The sequence below is a fragment of the Heterocephalus glaber genome, unplaced genomic scaffold (assembly GCF_053883595.1).
Source record: "Heterocephalus glaber isolate CG9 unplaced genomic scaffold, H.glaber_assembly_v1.0 deba00000122, whole genome shotgun sequence".
NCBI classification, from domain to species: Eukaryota; Metazoa; Chordata; class Mammalia; order Rodentia; family Bathyergidae; genus Heterocephalus; species Heterocephalus glaber.
The window spans coordinates 58180112-58205100 of NW_028258138.1; the positions used below are offsets into that span (position 1 = coordinate 58180112).

At 35.3% G+C, this 24989-nt stretch overlaps 1 protein-coding gene across 23 annotated transcripts in view; it reads left to right on the top strand.

The window, feature by feature from the left end:
* Window positions 1-24989, top strand: part of Dzip3 (DAZ interacting zinc finger protein 3) — a 98505-nt gene that overhangs the window by 9299 nt on the left and 64217 nt on the right. For 13 of the 23 annotated variants that reach the window (XR_015452686.1, XM_013075452.3, XM_021264021.2 and 10 more), the window contains exons 2-4: window positions 14364-14463; window positions 16982-17051; window positions 19637-19792. Coding sequence is in view for 20 of the 23 variants with exons in the window: in XM_013075452.3 (XP_012930906.1) it covers window positions 14432-14463; window positions 16982-17051; window positions 19637-19792 (258 nt within the window). In the remaining 3 variants the exon portion in view is untranslated. The remainder of the gene's footprint in view (window positions 1-14363; window positions 14464-16981; window positions 17052-19636; window positions 19793-24989) is intronic. The other 10 variants (XM_021263992.2, XM_087214999.1, XM_087215036.1 and 7 more) reach the window with 3 other exon arrangements.

Sequence of the window (24989 nt, forward strand, 5' to 3'; positions counted from 1 at the left end):
CAGTTATCTGAGTAATTATTTCTGATTTCGTTTTTCCCAGATCCTCTTTTCCTCTTTTGTTGCCAGTTCAGAGAGTCCAGGTGGTTGAGTATCAGAGTGTTCCATCTCGTTTCCCTTTGGGGTTGGTGTAGGTGATCTGGAAGTCTGTTTTTGAGGCTTGTTTATGTGTCTTCTCATTTCCACGGTGGGGGTGTGTGTGTGTGCTTCTGGTGTTCTGGTGCCCACGCAGCTCACCTCTGCCCTAGGAGCTTGGAATTGCAGCAGGGGAGCTTCCTTCCAGGTGCTGGGACTGGCTGAGCTTCTCTGCCCTAGGAGCCTGGGATGGTGGTGGGGAGCTTCCTGCCGGGTGCTTGGACTATCTCACCTTCTCTGCCCTAGAAGCCTGGGATGGCAGTGGGGGAACTTCCTTCTGGGTGCTGGGACCATCTCACCTTCTCTGCCCTACAAGCCTGGGATGGCAGCGGGGGAGCTTCCAGGTGCTGGGACTGGCTGAGCTTCTCTGCCCTAGGAGCCTGGGTTGGAGGCGGGGAGCTTCCTTCCAGTTTCCTAATTTCTCAGTTTTATGGCTGAGTAGTACTCCATTTTATTAAAAAACCACATTTTTTCTTTATCCATCCAGTCTCCAGTTAATGGGCATTTGGGGAGTTTCCAAGTTTTAGCTGTTAAAATTGTGCTGCTGTGAACATGGGTGCACATATATCACCGTGGTGTGATTCTTTTAATTCTTTGGGGAAGATACCCAGCTTGGGAATAGCTGGATCAAATGGGACTTCCAGTTCTATTTCTTTGAGGTATCTCCATACTGATTTCAACAGTGGTTGCATCAGTTGACACTCCCACCAGCAGTGGAGCAGTGTTCCTCTTTCCCCACAGCCTCACCAGCTTTTGTTATTGGTTGATTTCATGATAGCAGCCATTCTTTCTGGAGTGAGGTGGAATATCAGCATTGTTTTCATTTGCATCTCTCAAATGACTAGTGATGTTGAGCATTTTTTCATATGTTCACTTGCTATTTCTACTTCTTTGAGAAATGTCTGTTTATTTCAGATGCCCATTTTTGTATTGGGTCTTTAAATTTGGAAGGTCTGATCTTTTCAAGTTCTTTATAGATTCTAGATAGTACACCTTTGTCTGAGGAAAAGCATGTGAAGATTTTTTTCCCACATTGCGGGTTGTCTCTTCACACTGCTGGTGGTTTGTCTTGCAGTGCAGAAGCTTTTTACTAAGAAAAGATCCTACTTGTTGATTGTTTGTGCTAGTTCAAGAGCAACTGGGTTTTGGTGATAAAAATCTTTTCCTACACTGATATCTTTAAGAGTTCTACCTAACCTCTGTTCCAGCTGGTTCAGCATTCTGTTTTAATATTTAGATCTTTAATCCATTTCGATTTTAGTTTAGTGCATGGTGAGAGATGTAGGTCTAGTTTTAATCTTTGGCAAATTGAAACCCAATTTTTCCAACAACGTTTATCACCCAGTGGCATACTAGCCATTGTGATGTCATCACACAATGATTACTCACATGATGGTGATGGTGTAAACAAGTCTACTGGCAGCAAATAAAAGCATAGCACAATTATACACATTATGTAATACTTGATAATAAACAACTGTGTTACTGGTTTGTGTATTGACTAATCAGTTTTTAGCATATGAATACTTACAAAAAGAAAATGAACAATATGCCATGTTATGCCTGTAGCAATTACATACATCCTGTGTTAATGTAGTCACTTTGTTGTTGTCAAGAGCCTATGTCTGATGATTGACCTATGCTATCTAAGTTCATATAAGTACACATATTTTCACATAATGAAATTACCTGAGTATGCATTTGTCAGGTATCCCAGTCATTAGGTGGGGCATGTCTGGATTACTTTCCTGTTTACTTTATAAATTATGAAGTGTTAAACTTAGCTACTCTAAATGATTAGGCAAACTATAAAATTCACTTTCTCACTTTTCAAATAATTTTCCTTTCTGTGCATTTCACTGAATTCATCACTAAGAGTACAAGTTGGGGATAAGTTGTGGAAATGATTTCTTTCTCCTATTTCCACATCTAATTTCATGTCCCACAGTCAAAATACTGCTTTGCCTTTTTTTCTTTTTTGGTGCAGGGGATCTAATTTGTGACCTTGTGCTTGCAGGGCAGGAGGAGGCACCAGGAGCTAAATTCCTGGCCCAGCTTTGCCTTTGTTTTTTTTAACATAAGTAGTACCCATTGTTTCTGAATGTAGTTTTCCAGATAAGATTAAGTAGCATACATTTGAGTACTGTAAAAATCTTTTACTGTAACTACTATTTCTTGAAGACCTGCCTACTCAAGGTTCTTGAGTAATAGAACAAAATCCTTTGTAATGGCTTATTTAAAAATTTCTGGTCTTTCAAAAAATAGAATTGTGAAATGGATAGAAACCTGTTTCCTGGGGTAAATGTGAAGCTGTTTTCTATGACAAAGGTGTCCAGAGTGGATGGATATTGAGGATATGTGAAAATGTTGATTGAGGTATGGAAACAGATATTAAAATTTTACTTCTTTATTATCTCATTTTTTGTTTTAATATAGTAATACTTGCATATAATTAATGAATGATGTCCATATATTTTCAGTGTATTCTCAAATATTTTACTGTTTTAGGAATATGTGATCAGAAAACTTTAGACTCTTTTCCAAAAGTCTTTAACCTTGAGAGATCATTTGGATAGGCACAAATTATTCATTTCAGTACAATATGTGCTTCTAAAGTACTTAATGAATGGAAAAATTTTTTTTTATTAAATTCTTTTATTGGTACATTGTAGGTGTACAACACAATTGCATTTCTCATTGGGAATTGTACCTTTACATAATGCATCTTGTTTCTTATTGTTTCCCCATTCCTAGCCCTCCCTTCACTCCCTCCACCCTTCCCTATTTACAAAGACTTTATTTCCATTTTTTCCATTTATTATCATTTTACCTTTCCCTTCTTTCCTTTCCCCTGCCCCTCCCACTACCCCTACCCCTTTGGATCTTTTCTTCCTATTTTGCATTGTCAATTATTCATTCTAATCATTGGTACATTTTAGGTATAAAATATAATGACATTCATCGTTGGAAATTTGCACCTTTACATAGTCTCTCTTGGATCTTATTTTTCACCCTTGCCCAGCCCTCCCTTCAACCCCTCCATTCCTCCCTATTTACAAAGATTTTGTTCCTGTTTTTCCATTTTCTCATATTAATCCCATTCCTTCTGTCCTTTCCCCTAGCCTTCCCACTTCCTTCCCCTTTGCCCCTTTTCTTCCTATTTCACATTACGTATTATACATTTAGTCCTTATTTACACTTTCAGTTTCTCACACCAGAGAAACTGTTTGGTATTTATACATGTGTGTCCTATTTATTCAACTTAAGAGTATTGCCTCAATGTGCATCCACTTAGCTATAAATGTCTCCAATTTCTCATTTTTTATGGCTGAGTAGTACTCCATTTTATAAAAAAAAACACCACATTTTCTTTATCCAGTCTCCAGTTGATGGGCATTTGGGCTGTTTCCAAGTTTTAGCTATTACAAACTGTGCTGCTATGAACATGGGTGCACATATATCACTGTGGTATGATTCTTTTAATTCTTTGGGGAAGATCCCCAGCAGTGGAATAGCGGAGTCAAATGGGACTTCCAGTCCTAGTTCTTTGAGGTATCTCCATAGTGATTTCCACAGTGGTTGCACCAGTCTACACTCACACCAGCAGTGGAACAGGGTTCCTCTTTCCCCGTAGCCCCGCCAGCATTTGTTATTGGTTGATTTCATGATAGCAGCCATTTTTTCTGGTGTGAGGTGGAATCTCAGCTTTGTTTTCATCTGCATCTCTCAAATGACCAGTGATGTTGAACATTTTTTCCTGTATTTATTTGCTATTTCTACTTCTTTGTGTGAGAAATGTCTGTTCATTTCAGATGCCCATTTTTGGATTGGGTCTTTAAATTTGGGAGGTCTGATCTTTTTAAGTTCTTTATAGATTCGAGATAGTAGGCCTTTGTCTGAGGAAGAGGAGGTGAAGATATTTTCCCACATTGTGGGTTGTCTCTTCACACTGCTGGTGGTTTCTCTTGCTGTGCAGAAGCCTTTTAATAAGAAGAGATCCCACTTGTTGATTGTTTGCGCTAGTTCATGGGCAACTGAGGTTTTGTTCATGAAATCTTTTCCTTGTCTTCAAGGGTTCTACCTAACCTCTGTTCCAACTGGTTCAGAGTTTCTATTTTAATATTTAGATCTTTAATCCATTTTGATTTTAGTTTAGTGCATGGCGAGAGATATAGGTCTAGTTTTAATCTTTGGAAAGTTCAAGCCCAATTTTTCCAGCACCATTTATTAAACAGGCTATCTTTCCTCCAGTGAGGGTGTTTGGCTCCTTTATCGGAGATGAGATGGCTGTGTGTCTGGCATTGTTTCTGCATCTTCTAATCTGTTCCACTGGTCCTCAGGTCTGTGTCTTTGCCAGTACCTTGCTTTTTCTTTATCACAGTAGTTTTGTAGTATAGTTGCAGGTTGGGGATTGTGATACCCCCTGCCAGGTCTCTCTTACCTAGAATTGCTTTTGCTATTCTGGGTCTCTTCTTGTTCCAAATGAATTTTTGGATTGTTTTCTCAAGGTCCATGAAGTATGCTGCTGGGATCTCAATTGGAATTGCATTAAATCTATATAGCAGTTTTGGAAGTATGGCCATTTTCACTATATTAATTCTTCCTACCCAGGAGCAGGGGATGTCTGTCCATTTTCTGATATCATCTTCAATCTCTCTTTTCAGAGTGCCATAGTTTTCAGAGAAGAGGTCTTTGATTTCTTTCGTTAGGTTGACTCCTAGGTATTTCAGTTTTTTGGATGCTATTGTGAAAGGAATTGTTTGCCCTATTCCTCTCTCAGTGAATCTTTAGTTCGTGTAGAGGAAAGCTGTTGATTTTTGTGTGTTGACCTTGTAACCAGCTACTTGACTGAATTTGGTTATTAAGTCTAGAAGACTTTTGGTGGAGTTCTAGGGGTCTTCTATATAGAGTATCATGTCATATTGCAAATAATGACAGTTTGACTTCTTCATTTCCTATCTTTATTCCTTTTCTTTCTTTCTCTTGTCTAATTGCTGTGGCTAATGTTTCCAGAACTATATTGAACAAGAGTGGTGATAGTGGTTATCCTTGTCTTGTTCCTGATTTTAGTGTGATGGATTTCAGTTTTTGACCATTTAGTGTGATGTTGGCTGTTTTTTTTTTCATAGATGGCTTCTATCAGTTTGAGGTAGAGACCATCTATTCCAAGTTTTTGAGGGTTTTTATCATAAATGCATGTTGGATTTGGTAAAATGATTTTTCTGCATCTATGGAGATAATCTTATGGTTTAATGTCCTTGGCTCTATTGATATAGTGTATTACATTGATTGATTTGCATATATTGAACCATCCCTGCATCCCTGGGATGAATCCCACTTGATCAGGGTGTATGATCTTCTTGATGATCTTCTGCATTCTGTTTGCCGTTATCTTATTAAGGATTTTTGCATCTATGTTCATTAGTGAGATTGGCCTATAGTTCTCCTTTTCAGTTGGGTCTTTCTCTGCTTTGGGGATCAAGGTGATGCTTCCAGGAATGAATTTGGGAGTATTGCTTCCCTTTCAATTTCACTGAAGAGTTTAAACAGTAGTGGTAGCAGTTCCTCTCTAAATGTCTTGTAGAATTCAGCAGTGAAGGAAGCCATCAGGACCCGGGTTTTTATTAGATGATAAGTTTTTTATTACGTTTTCAGTTTCATTGGTTGATATTGGGTGGTTTAGAATTTTTAGGTCTTCTTCATTCAACTTTGATAATTCATATGTATCTAGGAATCTGTCCATTTCTTCTGTGTTTTCCATCTTATTGGCGTATAGGTTCTGGAAGTAGGTATTGATGATCCTCTGGATTTCTGCTGGGTCTGTTGTAATTTCACCCTTTTCATTCCTAATTGCATGGATTTGGGCCTTTTCTTTCCTTTTTTTGGACAAGGTTGCCTAAGGGTTTTTCAATTTTGTTGATTCTTTCGAAGAACCAACTCTTGGCTTCATTGATTTTTTGTTTCATTCTCTCAGTCTCCATTGGATTGATTTCTCCTCTGATCTTTATAATTTCCTCTCTTGTATGAGCTCTGGGGTTGTCCTGTTCTTCTTTTTCTAGAAGCTTGAAGTTCAGCATCAGGTTGTTTAATTGGGCTTGTTCTGTTTTCCTAATATGTGTATTCACTGCTCTGAATTTCCCTTGTAAGACTGCTTTCATTGTGTCCCATAGATTCCGATATGTTGTATTGTCATTGTTATTTAATTCAACGAACTATCTTATTTCTTCTTTAATTTCCTCTGTGACCCATTGCTTATTTACAAGTCTGTTGTTCAGTTTCCATGTATTTATGAAATTCTTGCAGTTTCTTTTGCTATGGATCTCCAATTTCATCGCACTATGGTCTGATAATATATAGGGGATAACTTCAATTCCTTTTCACTTACTTAAGCATGTTCTATGTGTGAGTATGTTTTCTAGTTTAGAGAATGACCCATGTGCAGCTGAGAAGAACGTGTATTCTGATTTTTTGGGGTGGAACACTCTGTAAACATCTGTTCAGTTCATTTGTTCAAGAGTTCGATTGAGTTCTAGTATTTCATAACTTATTTTTTTGTCTAGTTGATCTATCCATTTGTGACAGTGCGGTGTTTAGGTCCCCCACTACAATTGTATTAGTGCATATGTGACTTTTCATGTCCATTAATATTTGTTTTATATAATTGGGCACACTAGTGTTTGGTGCATAGATATTTATGATTGCCATCTCTTCCTCTTGGATTCTTCCCTTTAGAAGAATGTTGTGTCCTTTTTCGTCTCTCTTAGTCAGTGTTGGTTTGAAATCTACTTGATCTGCAAAGAGGATAGCTACTCCTGCTTTCTTTTGGGTTCCCGTTGCATGGAGTATTGTTTTCCACCCTTTAACTTTCAGTCTATGAGTTTCCTTTTGAATGAAGTGTGTTTCTTGTATGCACCATATTGTTGGATTTTGCTTCTTGACCCATTCTGCCAGTCTGTTTCTTTTGATTGGTGAATTGAGACCATTAACATTGATGGTTATAACTGAAACGTATTGACTTTTCATTGCCATGGCTTTTTCTTTTTGTTGGGTTCTCCCCCTTTACATTTAATTTCTTGTCATGCCAGATAGGTTCATTCTGCTTTGCTTCCTAGGGTTGTGATCCTCAATGTCTCTTCCTAGGATGTTGTGTAAAATTCTTTGTAGTGCTGGTTTGGTATTCACGAAGTTCCTAAAGTGCTCATTGTCATGAAAGTATCTTATTTCTCCATCAATTTTGAAAGATATTTTTGGAAGGTACATCAATCTGGGTTGGAGCCTGTTTTCTTTTAGGGCTTGGAATATGTCACTCCAAGCTCTTCTTGCCTTGATGGTTTGTGTTGAGAAGTCTGCTGTGATTCTGATGGGCTTTCCTTTGTGTGTGATTTGTTTCTTTTCTCTAACTGCTTGTAGAACTTTGTTCTTCTGTTGTGTTTCTGGAATCTTAACAATTATATGCCTATGTGTAGATTTTTTTTGATCAAGGCTATTTGGAGTCCTGTATGCCTCTCTTATCTGTATGTCAAGCTCTTTTCCCCTGCTTGGGAAGTTTTCTGCCATTATTTCTGTGAAGAGATGTTTTATGTCATCTCCATTCTCTCCTGTTTCTTCATTGACTCCAATCAGTGTTATGTTATTCTTCTTTGCATCATCTAGCAGCTGCTGGATTGATTTCTCATGTTCCCTTATAATTTTGAACCAATTTTTCTTTTCCTGGTCACTAATTGCAATCTTATCTTCTATATCTGAAATTCTGTCCTCACATTGGCTCATTCTGCTGTGTAGACTTTTCAATGGAGTTTTCCTGTCCTGAAAATCTATTTGCATCTGTTTTATGGATTCCATTTGTTTCCTATGTTGGGATTCCATCATGTTCCTCAGTTCCTCTCTAGATTTATTAATCATGTCTTGCACTAGGGGCATGATTTCTCCTGTTATTTGAGAAATTATTTCTGATTTCATTTTTTCCAGATTCCCTTTTGTTGCCAGTTCAGTGGGTCCAGGTGGTTGAGTATCTGTGTTCCATCACAATTCCCTTTGGGGTTGCTATAGGTGATCTGGGAGTCTGGTTTTGAGAGTTATTTATGTGTTTTCTCATTTCGACTGGGGGGAGGGGCTCTTGGCACCTGTACGGATTACCTCCTCAGAGTTGGGAGAGGTGGGACAGGGGCCAGGAGCAGCGGTAGGGATGGTGGCCCAAAAGCCCTTTCCTGTTGGTTGGGAGCAGCGGGAGGGATGGTGGCCTGGAAGCCCCTTCCTGTGGACCAGGAGCAGTGGGATGGTGGCTCAGAAGCCCCTACCTCTGGGCCGGGAGCGGTGGGAGGGATGGTAGCCTGGAAGCCCCTTCCTCTGGGCCTGGAGCGGTGGTATAGAAGGTAGCCCAAAAGCCCTTTCCTCTGTGTTGGGAGCAGCGGGAGGGATGGTGGCTGGGAAGCCCCTTCCTCTGGACCAGGAACAGTGGGACGGCAGCTCAGAAGCCCCTACCTCTGGGCCGGGAGCAGCGGCACACAGTGCCATGGTCTGGTGGTCTGGTGACCTCTGCGTCTTTGTAGTGTGGAAACAGGTGGCTGTACAGAGGAGCAGGGGCGGGGGTCCAGTGGATTGTTGCCAGTGCGCAGGCTGATTTGTTGTGTTCCGTGCGACTTGGTACCTCAATAGGACATGCGCTGACCTGCCTGTCTGCAGCAGGCTGATTTGGCCTGTTCTGCACGACTCAGGACTTCGGTAGGGCCTGGAAAAACTCTTTACCAAAACATATATTCTAATTTATTATGGAATATTGACATATGATTGACTACATTTATACTATTATTTGCTGATCAAGAACATTGTGTAGTTTTGCTTCTCAGTGTGTCTGCATATCACCTATTCCAGCTTATATTTATGCACCAAGGTTAAGTAAAGTCAAATATAGAACTAGAACTAATGAGACATAATGGAAAGAATATACAGTTTTGCAGTTGTTGAAATTTTGGGCATGAATTCCTGCTTCTACTGATTTATTAGCATGAGAAATCTTTAAGTCTCAGGTTTATAACTGTGTGTGTGTTTGGTGTTTGTGTATGTGTGTGTATGTGTGTGTGTGTGTTTGTTTGTGGTTGTAGAAACATACTCAGGGCCTCATGGTAGACCATTGCTCTGGCTAACATTCTCAGGCCCGTTTTGTTATTTTAAAATGGTTTGTAGTAATATTTATCTTTCAGAGTTATATTACAATCAGATGTTTATTCATGTATGTAGGTACTTACCCTAGCGCCTGATACATAGAACCTGGTGAAAATCTTATGTTCAATAAAATCAAAATCAATACACCCTGTTAGTTTTCTGTGAAAGGAAAACTTCATACCCAAAAGCTTAACCTGCCTTCTCACCTTCTTACAAATGTATGCCTTTCTAAGATAACAATTAGCAGCCCATTTTTTTACAAAGTGGAATAAGTTGAAGGTGGACACTGTAGGCTCTGTTGTTGGTAGTAGAAGAGCCAAGTACAAAAAGAAAACAGTTGTCTACTCTATAGCTAATTATCATTTCTGCATGTGTAGTGTTTTAACATTACCTTTTGTCACTATTTTCTAACTATAATGACAATGTAATATTTTAAAATTACTGATTATACCACACTTGGAGAATGTGCCCAAGGGTGGCATATGCTCCTTCCAGTTCTTCCTTACTCATGAATACTTGAAAAGTAATGGTTAGTTTAATATCTGAATGTGCTTCTTTTTTTTTCTTTTTTAAGAATATTCTAAGCTGTGTTAGATTTGGCTGTATAAGTTGAGACATAACAGGCTAAATAGTTCTAAATAGAATAAAAAACTTGCTTCTATACTAATTTTGCTATAGGCAGTTATATTTCCAGTATTGGCAGATTTGTAACATAACAAAGACGCAGTGGGTATACATTTTAAGGCTCTTCCTTTCTGGCTTAAGATGCCAGGTAGTACTAACAATGATATTTGCAAAATGCAAGAGTTCAGATGGACAGTAATCAAAATTTCTGATACCTTTTGGAAAGGTTTTTCGAAGTATCACCATCAATGCTGGAGTTTGCCTCAGCAAACTGTACCTTCTGGGGGCAAATAATGTTTTGTCCACTTTTGTCTAGGTAGGTTTATTTTGTGACCTTAAGTTACACAAATTCAAAAAAATGGAAAATTAGAAAACCAAGTATTTAATATACTTTATTCCTTCTTAACACTACTAATACAAAATAATTGTTCATTTTGTTTTACTTTTGTCTGACCTAAAGACTTAGATGTTTTTTGTCTCCTTGGAGCTTACATATGAGAAGTAAACACTTTCAGAATAGTGGAGCCACAGAACACTCGTGCAACGGAATACATTTGTCCCTCCCTCCCAAATTCATATGTTGAAATTTTAATCCCCAATGTGATGGAACATATCCCCTAGGTAAATTAGGTTATGAGAATGGAGTCCTCATGCATATGAATGTAAAAGAGACCCTAGAGATTTCTCTTGCCCATTTTCCAACAAGTGAGGATACAGCAAGAAGTCTAAAGTCAGCAGTTTGCAACCCAGGAAAAGACCTTTAGCAAACTGACCATGCTGTCATCTTGATGTTGGACTTCCAGCCTGCAGAACTGTGAGAAATAAATTTCTGTTGTTTATAAGACATTGAGTCACTGGTACTTTAATCTCCCCATGACAAAGCGAACTTACCATTCCAAAAACCACCAAGAGTGGCTATTACTATTTGAATAGCAGACATAATCAGATAAATGGTTAAAACTTTGGTTGTAAGGAACTCCTATATGAAAATTTCTTCAATATTCATGCAAAGTATTTTCTTCAAGCCTTGGAGTGACCATAACATCTCACTTATCTGAGAAATTTTTAAAAATTCTTTTGGTGAAATCCAACAGAAGTAATAATTAGCAGTGTCAGAATATGCTTCTTTGCAGTCTCATGCACTTCTGGAGTATGTTTAATTTAGAGTTGATGTAGTAAACCTGTCTTTTTTAAATAGCTATCAAAATCAAGTTGTATGTTCAAAATTGTTTAATGCAGCTAGGCCTGGTGGCACATGGTAGTATGCAGAAGGCAAGGGCCTTTCAAGGCCAGTCTGGGCTACACAGTGAGACCTTGTCTCAAAAAATCCAAAAATAAAAAGGAGGAATGTAGCTCAAATTATCTTCTAGAAATGGGCTTGGAAAAGTTGTACCAATTTTATTTTTGGGTGTGTTTTAAACATGCCGCTAGAGAGCTGGGCTTGGTGGCACAAGCCTGTAATCCCAACAGTCTGGAAGGCTGAGGCAAGAGACTCATATTTGAGTCTAGCCTAGGCATCTTAGCAACTTCGTAAGTCCCTGTTTCAAAATGAAAAAAATAAAAAGCCACTGAGGATATAGCTCAGTGTGAAGGCCCTGGGTTCAATACCCAGTTACCCCCCCCCCCCCAGTGATATTAGAGAAATTGAGTACATAGTTACTGAACCAAAAAAAAAAAAAGTTGTATAGGCTGCAAATGAGAAATGTTAGTCAGTCTTATGTTTGGCAGCCAGGCCATGTATATGTGTTTTATTTATGCCATTGCTTTCTTTCTTTTCTTTTCCTCATCATTTCTTCCTTTGCCTCAGAGCGTTTAGCAATAGTTTTACATATGCTTGTTCTAACAATTTCTGAATTTATAGAGAGGGATCAGAAAGGAAAGCCAGCCTAGCAGAGGACATTGAGTCTATAATCTGTAGTGCTCAATAAAGATCAAATGGGACTACTATTAGAAGAGTTATTCTTGAAATACAGATTTATAATAAATACATACTAAAGATACTCTAGTCTCTTTCATTGGTGTTGTCTCAGTATTTTTTTCTTCTTTTCAGGAAACATCCATAAGATTCATTGATACTTGAACCAAAGCATGTCCAAAAGCTCTTCACATCCCTTGTCTCCTATTTTACGGAGCCATACAATCACTGAGAAGTGGCTGCATATTATTTTTAGATTAAAGGAAATTAAATAGTTATATTAAGATTGTATTAATTTTGAACTTATAGACCTGTATAGGAAATAACTTAGTAAAAATCTTTTGGGAAGCCATTTAGCAGTATGCACCAAGAGGACTAAAATATGCCTTTTGACCTAGGAATTCTACTTCTGAGACTATTATCTTTTTAAAAAAGTTTTATTAATACATATTTACGGTACATAATAATTCTGTGTAGGGAGTTGGTACATGTACATAACACATTGTAATACTTTTTCATTTGTATATTTTCCCCACCCTCCATCTCTTGATCCTCTTCCCATTTGAGAAAGATCTAATTACCTAAAATCTGCTAGCTATATTTTGCTCTTTATGTTTATGTGAGATTTTTCATATGAGAAACCATTTGATATTTAAACCTGTATATCTGATTTATTTCAAGTAACATGATGGTCTCAAGGTAGATCCATTTTCCTATAAATACTTCAAGTTTACCCTTCGTTATGGCAGAGTCGTCCTCCATTGTGTATAAATACCACATTTTCTTCATCCATTTCTCTATTGATGGACATAGAGGTCACTTCCATGATTTATTTTTAATTGTGCTGCTATAAACATGGGTATGGGTACATCAGCCACAATAATAGCATTGGAGCACAAGTGGATATTGACATACCCTAAGAACCAATAATATACCATCCTCAACCACAGAAAAGAGATCTATAATTACAGTATAAACACTAAAACCAAATTTTAATACACATCCAATATCTACTAAATGGAATAACTACCTCTACTAACAATAGAACAGTATTCAACATAATAGTGTAGAGTTAACTATTTAAAGATTCATTAGCCTTTATAGTTATACTAGTAAGGATAGAGGCGGTGGGAAACTGGAGAATGAAAAAAGAAAATTTGAAAAATTAGTCAATGGAAGATGAGAAGGAAGAGAGAAAAGTGAGATAGATGCTGTTGAATAAAGGGAAATTAGTATTAATGGAAAACAGTCATAGAAAAGAATGAAGGTGAAAAAGAAAACAGCAAAATACAGAAAATGAAAGATAAGGGGAAAAAAGTGACAAAATAGGAACCCCCCCACCCCCTCCAAAAAAAAAAGTGAAGGAAAGAGAAAAATAGTAAAAAATAAAGATTGAGTGAAAAAAAGTTCTGGTGTTTTTCAATGAGTGATTTCTTTCCAAGATCTGCAGTCTTGTGATCCAGCAAGTCATGATTTTCTCCACCTAGCTTTATGGTCTGGGTTTGTGTGTTGCCCTCCATGGACCTGAGTCCCTCTTTGTTCACCCAGATGGTGGTAACTGTCCGATATGAGGTGTGTGCTTGCCCACATTGGTAGATGGGAAAAACAGCCCTCTGGTCTCTGCTGGATATAGGCTGCAGAATGGTTGTTCAAATAGACTGTTGGCCTTCATGTTACCACTCACTGGGCCTGATATCTCACTAAAGAGGGCAGACCTCTTGTCCTTCTCAGCCTGAGCTTAAATTTATGGGGTGTATGTCTAATCTGTACCCTTTCTGCAGAGGTCTCCCTATGGCTGTCTCTCACCCAGTCAATTTGGGAGGTTACCATTGGAATGCCTAAAGCTGTTACCCAGGTCCGTACTTTCTGGGTTCGCTGGCCCTCCTGGCTTACCTTCTCTCTAGGTATTGGCCTCGTCTAGGATTCTAGTCCTAGATGAGTCCCATCCACTAGTCCATCCACTCCTCTGGTGCCCCATGCCAAGGGGAAGCAAAATGTAGAGCCAGGTGGGGTTTGGGATGGTCTCAGCCCAGTGTTGGCTTGCTGTCTACCCTGGAGAGCAACAGCTTGCTGCATTGTCCTGTGGTCTGAGTATTTACTGTAAGGAAGTAGTTCTAATAGAGAAAAAGATTATTCATATGTGTTTATCATGGAATTAATTCTAATGGAAAAAAATCTATCTAAATATAAGAAAATGTTCCAGTAAACTCCAATGAGCCAACAGTTGTGTATCCATTAAGAATGTTCATCAGGACAGTAAAATAACATGAAAGATATTTTTGATATATAACATTCAATAATGAAAAGGTAGAGTAGAACATTTTCTATTTAATATAGATACTAGTTGACAAAATATACCTGCCCCTGGAAAAAATAACTACATTAAAATATAGGCAGTGATTATGCTTGAATGGTGAAACAACATTCTTTTATAACAGTTTCTTTTTAAAAAAGTGATTACTATTTTTATAATGAGAAGAAAGCAAGCAAAGCTCGTACCCTCCTGTTAAAAATATTACTTTCCTTACAGCTTTAATTAGCAATAGTAAAAGTTTGCAAGCACTGGAAGAAGACTTTTGTAAAGGAACTTTATACAACATGGATTCTCTACCAGAAGAATTTTTTGTGAGGTAAGGGATGGGTTGACACAAACCAATTGCACATGTTAGACTTGACATTTGACTTCCAGAATACCTTGGGAAGCTCCTGTAAATGAGAGACCTTTATGCTTCAAGATAATTTAACATCTTTAATTAGGCTTGATGTAGACTGGATAAAACCTAATTTCAGAAAAGTTTTCTAGGAATTATACCCTGGGTCAGTGATGGGGAACTTTTTAGTGCTTTCAGTGATAATGAACAGATGGCTGTGGCATGCTTGCCACCACTGTCCTGGGTAAAGAGTAAGAATTGAAAAATGTGCTACATCTTGCTGTATATGGGCCATTCTCCCTGAAATGTTTAAACAAGCACTCATGTGAACTTACTATATATGGGATATTGTTTATAATGCTTTTATAAGTATTCATACAAACTTCATAAAAATTCTGTGATGTGGATACTTTATCCCCACTTTATTGAGTTTAACTTAAGCATAATATAGAAAACCTTAGTGAGTGGTTCATTTGGGCCTAGGCCAGATGGGAGTCTGTCCCCTCCAGCCAGGACAAGTTCAGCTTGCTTGTACATTTCCCATATAATACTATTAGTATTGGAGATCTTCCACCCTTGCGTTGTCTCATAGGAACTAGTATATATGTTTCATATAATAATCAGTATGATCTATTATTTCACAAGCATTTACTGACTGTTGCTTTGGAAATAAAGACAAAATTTGTGCACTTAAGAGTTTATAATGTAATGGGAAAATACCTGTAGTTAAAGTATATAAGAATAATTAGAGATGCTGTGGCTACATATAGAAAAGAACAGTATTTACATGTTCTAGATTGAGTTTTCATAAAGTGATACTTAACCTGGTATTAATGAAAAACATTTTTATGAGTGGAAGCAAGGGGGGTTGAAGGTCATTTGGTTATGAAACCCAGAAAAAGGTAATAATTCTTGGGGAAGACTTTGACTGTCTTGCTAGAGGAGTTAGCTTTATTTTGTGAAAAGATGGAAGTTAGGGTTACACATTGAAATTTGTTATGGAGTCTGGGTACTTGATTGAGAAGCTGTGAAACAGTTTGCAAATCTGAATGTAACAAAAGTTCATAGTTGATTCTAATATACATCTGGTAATGAAAACTACTGCGTTAAGGAGTAAGTCATCATGAAGTGGAATTAGTAAGTAGAGTACACATTTGAGAACGTTTTACACTCAACTTTGAAAGGCTTCAGGAATTATTGCAATATTTTTATTCCTTGATAACACAAGCATTTCCTCAAATTTCTTTTTGAAATGAGGCTTAAATGTGGAGGGAGACAATGGATTAATGGACAATTTGTCTTTACAATGACACTTTAAAGACCACTGAGTCATATTGTAAATTACTATTTTGTTTATAAATCATCTTTCATTGAAACTTTTACTAGGATTCTGAAAATGTGGAAAACATTTAATAGTTATCTGTCCCAGTTTTCCCTGACCAAAATCAGCTAGTGTGTATATATATATATATGTGTGTGTGTGTGTGTGTGTGTATATATATGTGTGTGTGTGTGTATATATATATATATGTGTATATATATATATGTATATGATGGTTAATGATTATCTTCAAATGAATACCTGAATATAAAATGCAATAGGTAATATTTGTAAAGTACAGTTCCAAATAATCAATGTCTTAGTTTTATATGTGTTATTACACAGAATTCTTAGATCACATAAATAAAAATATAATCCTATATTATAGTTACTATATGATGGTACAAAAGAAACTTTATAAATAAAATTCTTATTTTATTATAGCACTCCCCATGTTTACATTTTGAATCAATGTGGAAAGGAAAACCTCTCAATCTATTCCTGATTACCAAAACAGTTAATAAATTCTAAAAGTTCTACTTAAATTTTAAAAACTATTTTGGAAAGCTGGACAATTTTAAGTCTAGGAACTCCAAACATAAAAGTAAAATGATCTATATAAGATAGATCTTTTCTTCACTTTTGATATAGATAAGTAGGTAGATAGATAGATAATAGATAGATCATAAAATATCAACCTTTTCAAGGACTGTCTTTCATTACCTTGATACAATAAGGTTATTTTTCCCCATTATTTTTATCTATTGTGTGTCTGTTAAAGATGCATACTTTTTGTTTGTTTTTGTTTTGTTTTGTTTTTATCAGTTTGCTGTTTTCTCTACCATCATCCAGTAAGTACTTAACATAATATTCTTTTTTTTTTTAACTAAAACAGATAAAGATAAAGCACCTACTCCCATTGATACACACAGGTTACACTTCTGAACTTTCAGGCAAAAATGTAATTGTTAGATTCTTTCTTTGTTTATGACAGAGTCTAGCTCTGCAGTCTAGGTTGGCCTGCAATTGTAGATTCTCTTGCCTTGGCCTCCAAGTGCTGGGATTACAGGTGTGGTAGACCACCACATGTAGCTTTCACTTGTAGATTCTTTCCTACTATCATTTAAAATCTTTGTGAGGAGATGCTCCTTAATAATTTTTTGTTGTTTAAAATAGGGACGCTGCAGTGGAGGAGCAGACTGAAGAGGAAACTGAGAGTGAAGTAGAAAAATCAACCATTGAACCAGTAAGGGAAATTTTTTTGGCTGATGTAATATAGTCAGTTCAGTTATGTTAAAAATGTTTTAATAAAAAAAAATAAATAAAAATGTTTTAATGAGTCCATTTTTCTGTTTTAATAAGTAAAAGCATAATTAAATCTTTCTTGAATGATTGATGCTGTATATGGTTATCATTCTAAATACCATTTCTCTCCGCTACCGTAAGTTAAAATACCATAAGTTAAAATGAAAAAAAAAATAGAATTGATTTACCTGAATCATCTCAAAAATCAATTTTGAGAAATCTTTCATTTTTTCGCCATGCTGGAGATCAATTCCGGCTGAACAAGGGCTCCACCATTGAATAATATTCCCAGTACTCTCACTTGTCTTTTGAAGGGAAGGTTCAAAATGAAACTCCAGACATACACATAGAAAAGAAAACATATACACATACAAACTTTATTTAATAAGAAATTTCACTGAGCTGTTTCTGTAGTAATTTTTAGATTTTTTATAATCTTTACTGTTAGAACAATAAAGAGAATGAAAATAAATAACTGAATTACATATTAGTATAAACTTTCATGCTGTATGCTTAATAGTAGATTAAAATATTTTTGTGAATGGCATATGTCATATTTAATGAAATGTTGATGAACAAGCATGTTTATTATGTTTTTTTTAGTAAAAGTTTTTATCTTTCACATAGTTTTTTTTTCCACAGAGTTTTATATAGTAATTGATGTCCATTTAAAGGTTACACAGGTTTTTCAATAACTTAGGAAAAATAAGGTAACCACATTATTTACCTACATGAGCTTATTGCTGTCAAAATATAACAGAGTAAATATAATATATGTACATATGGCTTTACAGTTGAAGGGAGGCAAGAATCAGGGAGATTAGATACAGAAGAGGCATTTCTAGATACAGAAATAGGAATATAAAAAGCCAGGAAAGTGGATGATCTGAGTTTGGCTGTGATGTTAAATTTATTTTGTAATAATAGATCAAGAACAAAATATTTTGTCAATTAGCGTTATTAATTTAAAATCGAAGCCAAGCACATTGGCACATGCCTGTAATCCCAGCTACTCAGGCAGAAGAATTGCAAGTTCCAGACAGCCTGGACAATTTAATGAGACTCTTGTCAAAATAAAAAAAAAGAAAGAAAAAAAAAAAGGAAGGCTGTGATGTACTTCAGTGATAGAGAACTTGACTAGCATGATTAAGTCCTGAGTTCAATCTGCAGTACTAGGAAAATAAAATTGTATAAGTATAATATGGTATAAATATTTAACAAGCATGAAATTTATGCTATTTCTTGTTGAGATATATTTATCCTGGAATTTTGCTTGTGTGTAAATTTGTTAAGTAGTATCAGATGATTTTCCACTAACTGTAGAAATGACCTTTAGTTTGAAATAAGTACACTACTGATAATACTCATTCTTTATAAAGATTTTTCTGGTTTATGAAATTTGTTAACATTTTGGGAAAATTTCAAATCTACAGAAAAGATGCACAAATAATACAACTATCTATATACTTACCTACTTATATACTTTTCACAAAGATTTAGCAAACTGTTAACATTTTTTAAAATTTTTGGATATAATTTTCATGCATGGAATAATATACAATATAAAGAATAGTTTGCTGGGGATTTAGCTCAGTGACACTGCACCGGCCTTGCAAGCGCAAGGTCCTGAGTTTGGTCCCCAGTGCCAAAAAAAGAAAAAGAAAAAAGAATAGTTGGTAGATTTGATAGAAATGGAAGAATATTAATTTAAGGCCCGAGCTCAGGAGCAGAGAGTAGGCAGTAGTCCTGAATAGGCTTTATTGATACCAAATCACTTTCCTGTGTAATTCTAGATCTGTTGGAGATCTGACAGTCATATTCACCCCACGAGTGGACATTTTTTGTAACTCAAACTATTTATGGGTTCTACAATAAGAAACTATTGTTTCTGATATTTCGAAGTCAACATCAAAGTAATGATATTCCCAAAGTATCTTGTTGGGTTACAACTTGTTGAAGAAAGACTGTCATGTATTTGTTCCAGGCTCTCTACCCATTTGTCTTTCCCACCAGTTCTTCATAATTAATGTTAATGGACAGTCCAGTAGGACTTGACTATATTTTTATCAACTAACCCTTAATGCTGTCCGTATTAAATCTATAAAAATATATGTTTGAATTTGCAAGATTATTATTACTATTGACTCAGGTCTTACTGAATTGAAATGATTCCCTCTATTTTTATTTGTGATTTAACTCATAACTTTTTCCTTTTCAAGTTGCTGTAGGTTTAGTAGCTGAAACATTCACATAATGTAAAAAGCAATCATATATATATATATGTATATATACACATATATACATATATACATATATATGGTTTTCATGTTATGTGGAATAATCAATGTAATGTGCATTTCTTGAGAACAGAGAGAATTTCTCATTCTTGTATTTTGTGGTTCTGTTATAATTACCTATGTACAGTTGGAACTTTGTTGCTTTTTAAATACTTTTTCTATTTTTGTCAGTAGAGGAAATGAGAATATGTATAACACTGTAAATTTTGAATGGATAAATGTCTTATAGGACAAACAGAAAAAGGACATACCTACTGATCTTGTCCCTGGTGACCTACTATTAGAGGTGAAGAAGTTATTAAATGCAATTAATACTCTACCAAAAGGAGTGGTTCCTCATATTAAGAAGTTCTTACAAGAAGATTTTTCTTTCCAGACAATGCAGGTAATATCATATATATATCTTTGGGTTATGCAGTGTAACTAAGGCCTTGAAATCTCCATCTTACTTTTTGTAAAGGGCTTCAGCCATAGACTTTGTTAATGAAGTAGAGTTAGCTGGGGCAAGCCTTTTAACAATTAGTAGGAATGCGGGTTTGTAACTGTAATGAGGGCTGACATTTATTTCTGTTCTATTAATAACACATGATTAGTTACCATGAGTTAAAGAGATTACCTTTTGCTTCCTAATTTGTAAAAAATTGACAAAATTTTTCAAAAATGTACAATAAAAATATCAAACTGTTGGATGTATGAATGAAATAAATATTTTAGAAAATACATAATAGATTTCTGTCTTGGAAATAGTTTTTCTAGATAATAATTTTTTCTAAATTCTAGTATAGGAATGGAGCCATTTCTTACATTATGATGTTATCCAAAGTTAAAGAAATTGATCTCTTTTTCTTGTGGCAATCAATGAAGGAGGGATTAAGATACCATAGAGGTTTTGAAAGGCCACATTTCTTTTTTCTATGAGGTAATACATAATTAATTACTTCCAATGAAATAAATGAATGTGTTACAATTAAATTCAAACCCTGAAACTATCTACAAGACTTTTTTATGTATAGTTGTTACCTTAACTGAAATAATTATCACAGTATAAATGAATCTGTCTTGAATTGATGCAATATTGCTTCCATTTCCTTCTTGTATTTTGGAAATTACCCAGGAATAACAAGAAACAGAAATCAGTAACCTTCATGTATTCAAACTTTAACCAATTAGAAGGTAAAAATAGAGGAAAAATATTTATGATAGCAAAAATGTGAAATACCTAAGAAAACACTTAAGAAATGTACAAGATGTATATACGAGTAGTTCACAGAGTTTGTGTTGAACCACTCACATGAGAATATGGAGAATATGTTAGTAGTAAAGAATCAAAATCTCTTAGGTTGTGTCTGGGAACTTGCATTTTATCAAGTATTCACACTGCTTTTATTCTTAAGTATAGGATCTATATTCCCTACTAAAGCAAATAAAAACTCTCAAAAACTCTCTTCAAGAAAAGGAGATTTAAGTGGAAAATACTCATGTAGAAAGATAAAGCTCTCAGACTTCCATAAAGTAAAATATACAAATATCACATAATTCCAATTTTTAAAAGATTTTTTCTTATTGTTACTAAAGCTAATTCTAAAATTCAAATGAGAAATAAGAAAAACAACCGAGAAAATTAAGTATGAGAAGTATAGAAATAAAAGCTTAGAACTTTCCTGCTTAGATATTAAATCTAGGTTATGTTTCTTCCTCTTGACCCTTCATACAGACAAGTATAAAAAATAGAACACAAAATGCAAATGAAATAGACTCATAAAGAACTTTTATGAATAATATAACAAAAATACGTAATTTTAAAGAGGAAATGGACAAATCAATTTAAATGGTAGACTTTAACATACTTCTCTTGATAATTGAAATAAATACAAAGTTAGTAATATTGTGGCAAACTTGGTCTAATTGAGACACCTATACCATGTACACATAAAGCACTATTTCCAATACTGGCAGAACATATGTTATTTTTATATATATTTTTTTTATTAGTACGTTTGCTATACATAATATTTCATTCATTGTGAAGAGTTACTACATATACATAACACATTTTAATTCTTTTCTTTATTTTGTTACTTTCCTATTCCTCCTCCTACCTCCTGTTGGTGTCCTTTCCTTTTATAAAAGACCTATCTCCCTATTTTCTATTATCTTTTATTTTGCTCTTTATTTATATTTACAATTACTCATACAAAAGAAACTATATAATATTTGAACTTGTGTATCAGATTTATTTCAGTTAGCATTATGAGGTACATCCATCTTTCTCCAAATGAATCAAGTTTATCTTTTATGGCAGAGTAGTACTCCAGTGTGTATAAATGCCACATTTTTGTATCCATAGATCTGTTGATGAATATATGGGTAGCATTCAAGATTTAGCTATCATGAATTGTGCTGCTATAAACATGGGTATGCATACATCATTATAATTTGATGTCTGTAAACCTTGCAGGAATATAGCAAAGAAGAAAAATACCTAACTCAAGTAGAATTTCTGGTTTTAGTTTTCTGAGAAATCTCCATAATGATTTCCAAAGTGATTGTACTAGTTTACATTCCCTGCAACAATGTAGAAGGGTTTGTTTTACTCTATAGCCTTGCCAACATTTGTCATTATTTGATTTCTTGATGATAGTCATTCTTTTTGGAGTAAGGTGGAATATTCAATGTTAATTTGCATTTCTGTAATGGCCAGAGATTTTGAACATTTTTTCATGTATTTATTGGCCATTCATACTTCTAAGAAGTGTCTATTCATTTCAGTTGTCCATTTTTTGATTGGATCTTTCATTTCAGGGATCTAATTTTTTGAGTTCCTTATATACTCCAGATATTAGCATTCTGTTTAAGGAATAGCTGACCAATTTTTTTCCCAGTCTATAGGTTGTCTCCTCACTCTATTGGTTGTTTCCTTTGCTGTACAGAAACTTTTTAATTAGATATGATACCATTTGTTGATTCTTGGTGCTATTTCTTGTGCCATTGGGTTCTTTTCAGAAAATTCTTGTCTATGCCTGTGTCATCAAGAGGTTTACCTATTTTATCTTCCAATAGATTGTTCCAGTTTTAACATATAGATCATTGATCCATTTTGATTTTATGTTAGTAAGTGGTGAGAGATATAGGTCTGTATTCAATCTTCCACATCTGTATAACCAGTTTTCCCAGCATCATTTGTTAAAGAGGCTATCTTTCTGCTAGCGTATGTTTTTGGCCCCTTTGTCAAAGATCAGATAGGTGAATGTCCCTGGAGTTGTTTATGCGTCTTCTGTTCTGTTCCATTCATCTGTGTGTGTGTGTGTGTGTGTGTGTGTGTGTGTATACCAAAACCATGCTGTTTTTATTACTAGTTTTGTAGTACAATTTAAAGTCTGGGATTATAATGGCTCCTCATTTGCTCTTGTTGCCTAGGGTTGCTTTTGGTATTCTGGGTCTCTTCTTGTGCCATATGAATTTTAGAATTTTTTTCTCTCATTCTGTGAGTAATGTTATTGGTATTTTGATTGTGATTACATTATATCTGTATGTCAGTTTTGGAAGTATGGCCATTTTGACAATATTGGTCTGCCTATCCAGGAACAGGGGATGTCTTTCCATTTTCTGATGTCTCTTTGATCTCCTTTTTCAGAGTACTATAGTTTTTGCTGTAGAGGTCTTTCACTTCTTTGCTTAGGTTAATTCCCATGTATTTAATTTTTCTAGGTGCTATTTGGAATGGTATTCTTTTACTAATTTCTTTCTCACTGAGTTAATTAGAGATAAAAAGGAAATATATAAATTGGCTTACACCTCAAAATAAGCCTGCATTCATGTTCTCTCATTGAAAAACACTACCTAGGTGCACAGGAACACTACTGATATTTGTGTGTTCATTTTGTATCCTGCTACGTTGGTAAATTTGGTTCTAAATTCTAAGAATCTTTTGGTAGAATTTTTAAATCTTCTGTTTAGAAGATCATGTGTCTGAATATATGTGTGTGTGTGTGTGTGTGTGTATATATATATATGTATATATATATATATATATATATATATATATATATATATATATATATATATGCCTTTTCTTTTTCTTGCCTGATCTCCTGATTTCTCTGGCTAATGTTTCAAGAATTATATTGAACAGAAGTGATGATAGTGGACATCCTTGTCTTGTTCTTGATATGATGATGGCAGTAGGTTTTTAATAAATGGCTTTTATCATATTGAGATAAGATCCTTCTATACCTAATTTCTTCAGGGTTTTTATTGTGGCTAGATGTTGGATTTTGTGAAAGGATTTTTCTATGTCAATTGAGATGATCATGTGAATTTTGTCCTTTGCTCTCTTTATGTAATGTATTTACATTCATTGATTTTTGTATGTTGAATCATCCTTCTATCCCTGGGATGAAGCCTACTTGATCATGATGTATGATCTTTTTGATGAATTGTTGCTTTCTGCTTGCCAGTATCTTGTTGAGGATTTTTGCAACTATAGTCATTAAAGAGATTGGTTTTTGTTTTTGGAATCATGGTAATCCTACCTCCCAGGAATAACTTTGGGATTATCTCTTTCCATGCAACTTCATTAAAGAGTTTGAGAAGTATTGGCATTAGATTTTCCCTAAAGTTCTTGTGGAATTCAACAGTGAATCCCTGGGAACCTATGTTCTTTTTAGTTGTATTTAAAAAAAATTTATTGGTGCATTTTAGGTATACAAGTATGCTGATATTCATTATTGGGAGTTTGTACCTTTACATAATAAATATTTCTTGGTTCTCATTTTTTCCCCTATTCCCCAGCCCTTCAACCTCTCCACCCCTTCCTATTTACAAAGACTTTGTTTCCACTTTTTCCTTTCTTATATTTATTCCTTTCCCTTCTTTCTGTTCCCCTGCCCCTCTCACTTCCCCTTCTCCTTTGGACCTTTTCTTCCTATTTCATATTATCTATTATATATATTGACCCTTATTTACACTTTCAGTTTCTCACACGAGAGAAACTATTCGGTGTTTACACGTGTGTCCTATTTATTTCACTTAAGAGTATGGCCTCAATGTGCATCCATTTAGCTATAAATGTCTCTAGTTTCTCATTCTTTATAGCTGAGTAGTACTTCATTTTACTTTTAAAAAACCCCACATTTTCTTTATCCAATCTCCAGTTGATGGGCATTTGGTCTGTTTCCAAGCTTTAGCTATTACAAACTGTGCCACTATGAATATGCGTGCACATATATTGCTGTGGTATGACTCTTTTTAATTCTTTTGGGAAGATACCCAGCAGGGGAATAGCTAGGACCTCTAATCCTAGTTTTTTGAGGTATGTCCATGCTGATTTTTACTGTGGTTGCACCAGTCTACACTCCCATGAACAGTGGAGAAGGGTTCTTTTTTCTCCACAGCCCCACCAAAACCATATGATCATCTCAGTAGATGCAAAAAAGTGTTCGACAAAATCCAACACCCATTCATGATAAAAACCCTACAGAAAGTTGGAATAGACCATCTCTATCTCAACCTGATAAAAACCATCTATGAAAAACCAACAGCCAAAATCATACTAAATGGTCAAACACTGAAATATTTTATGA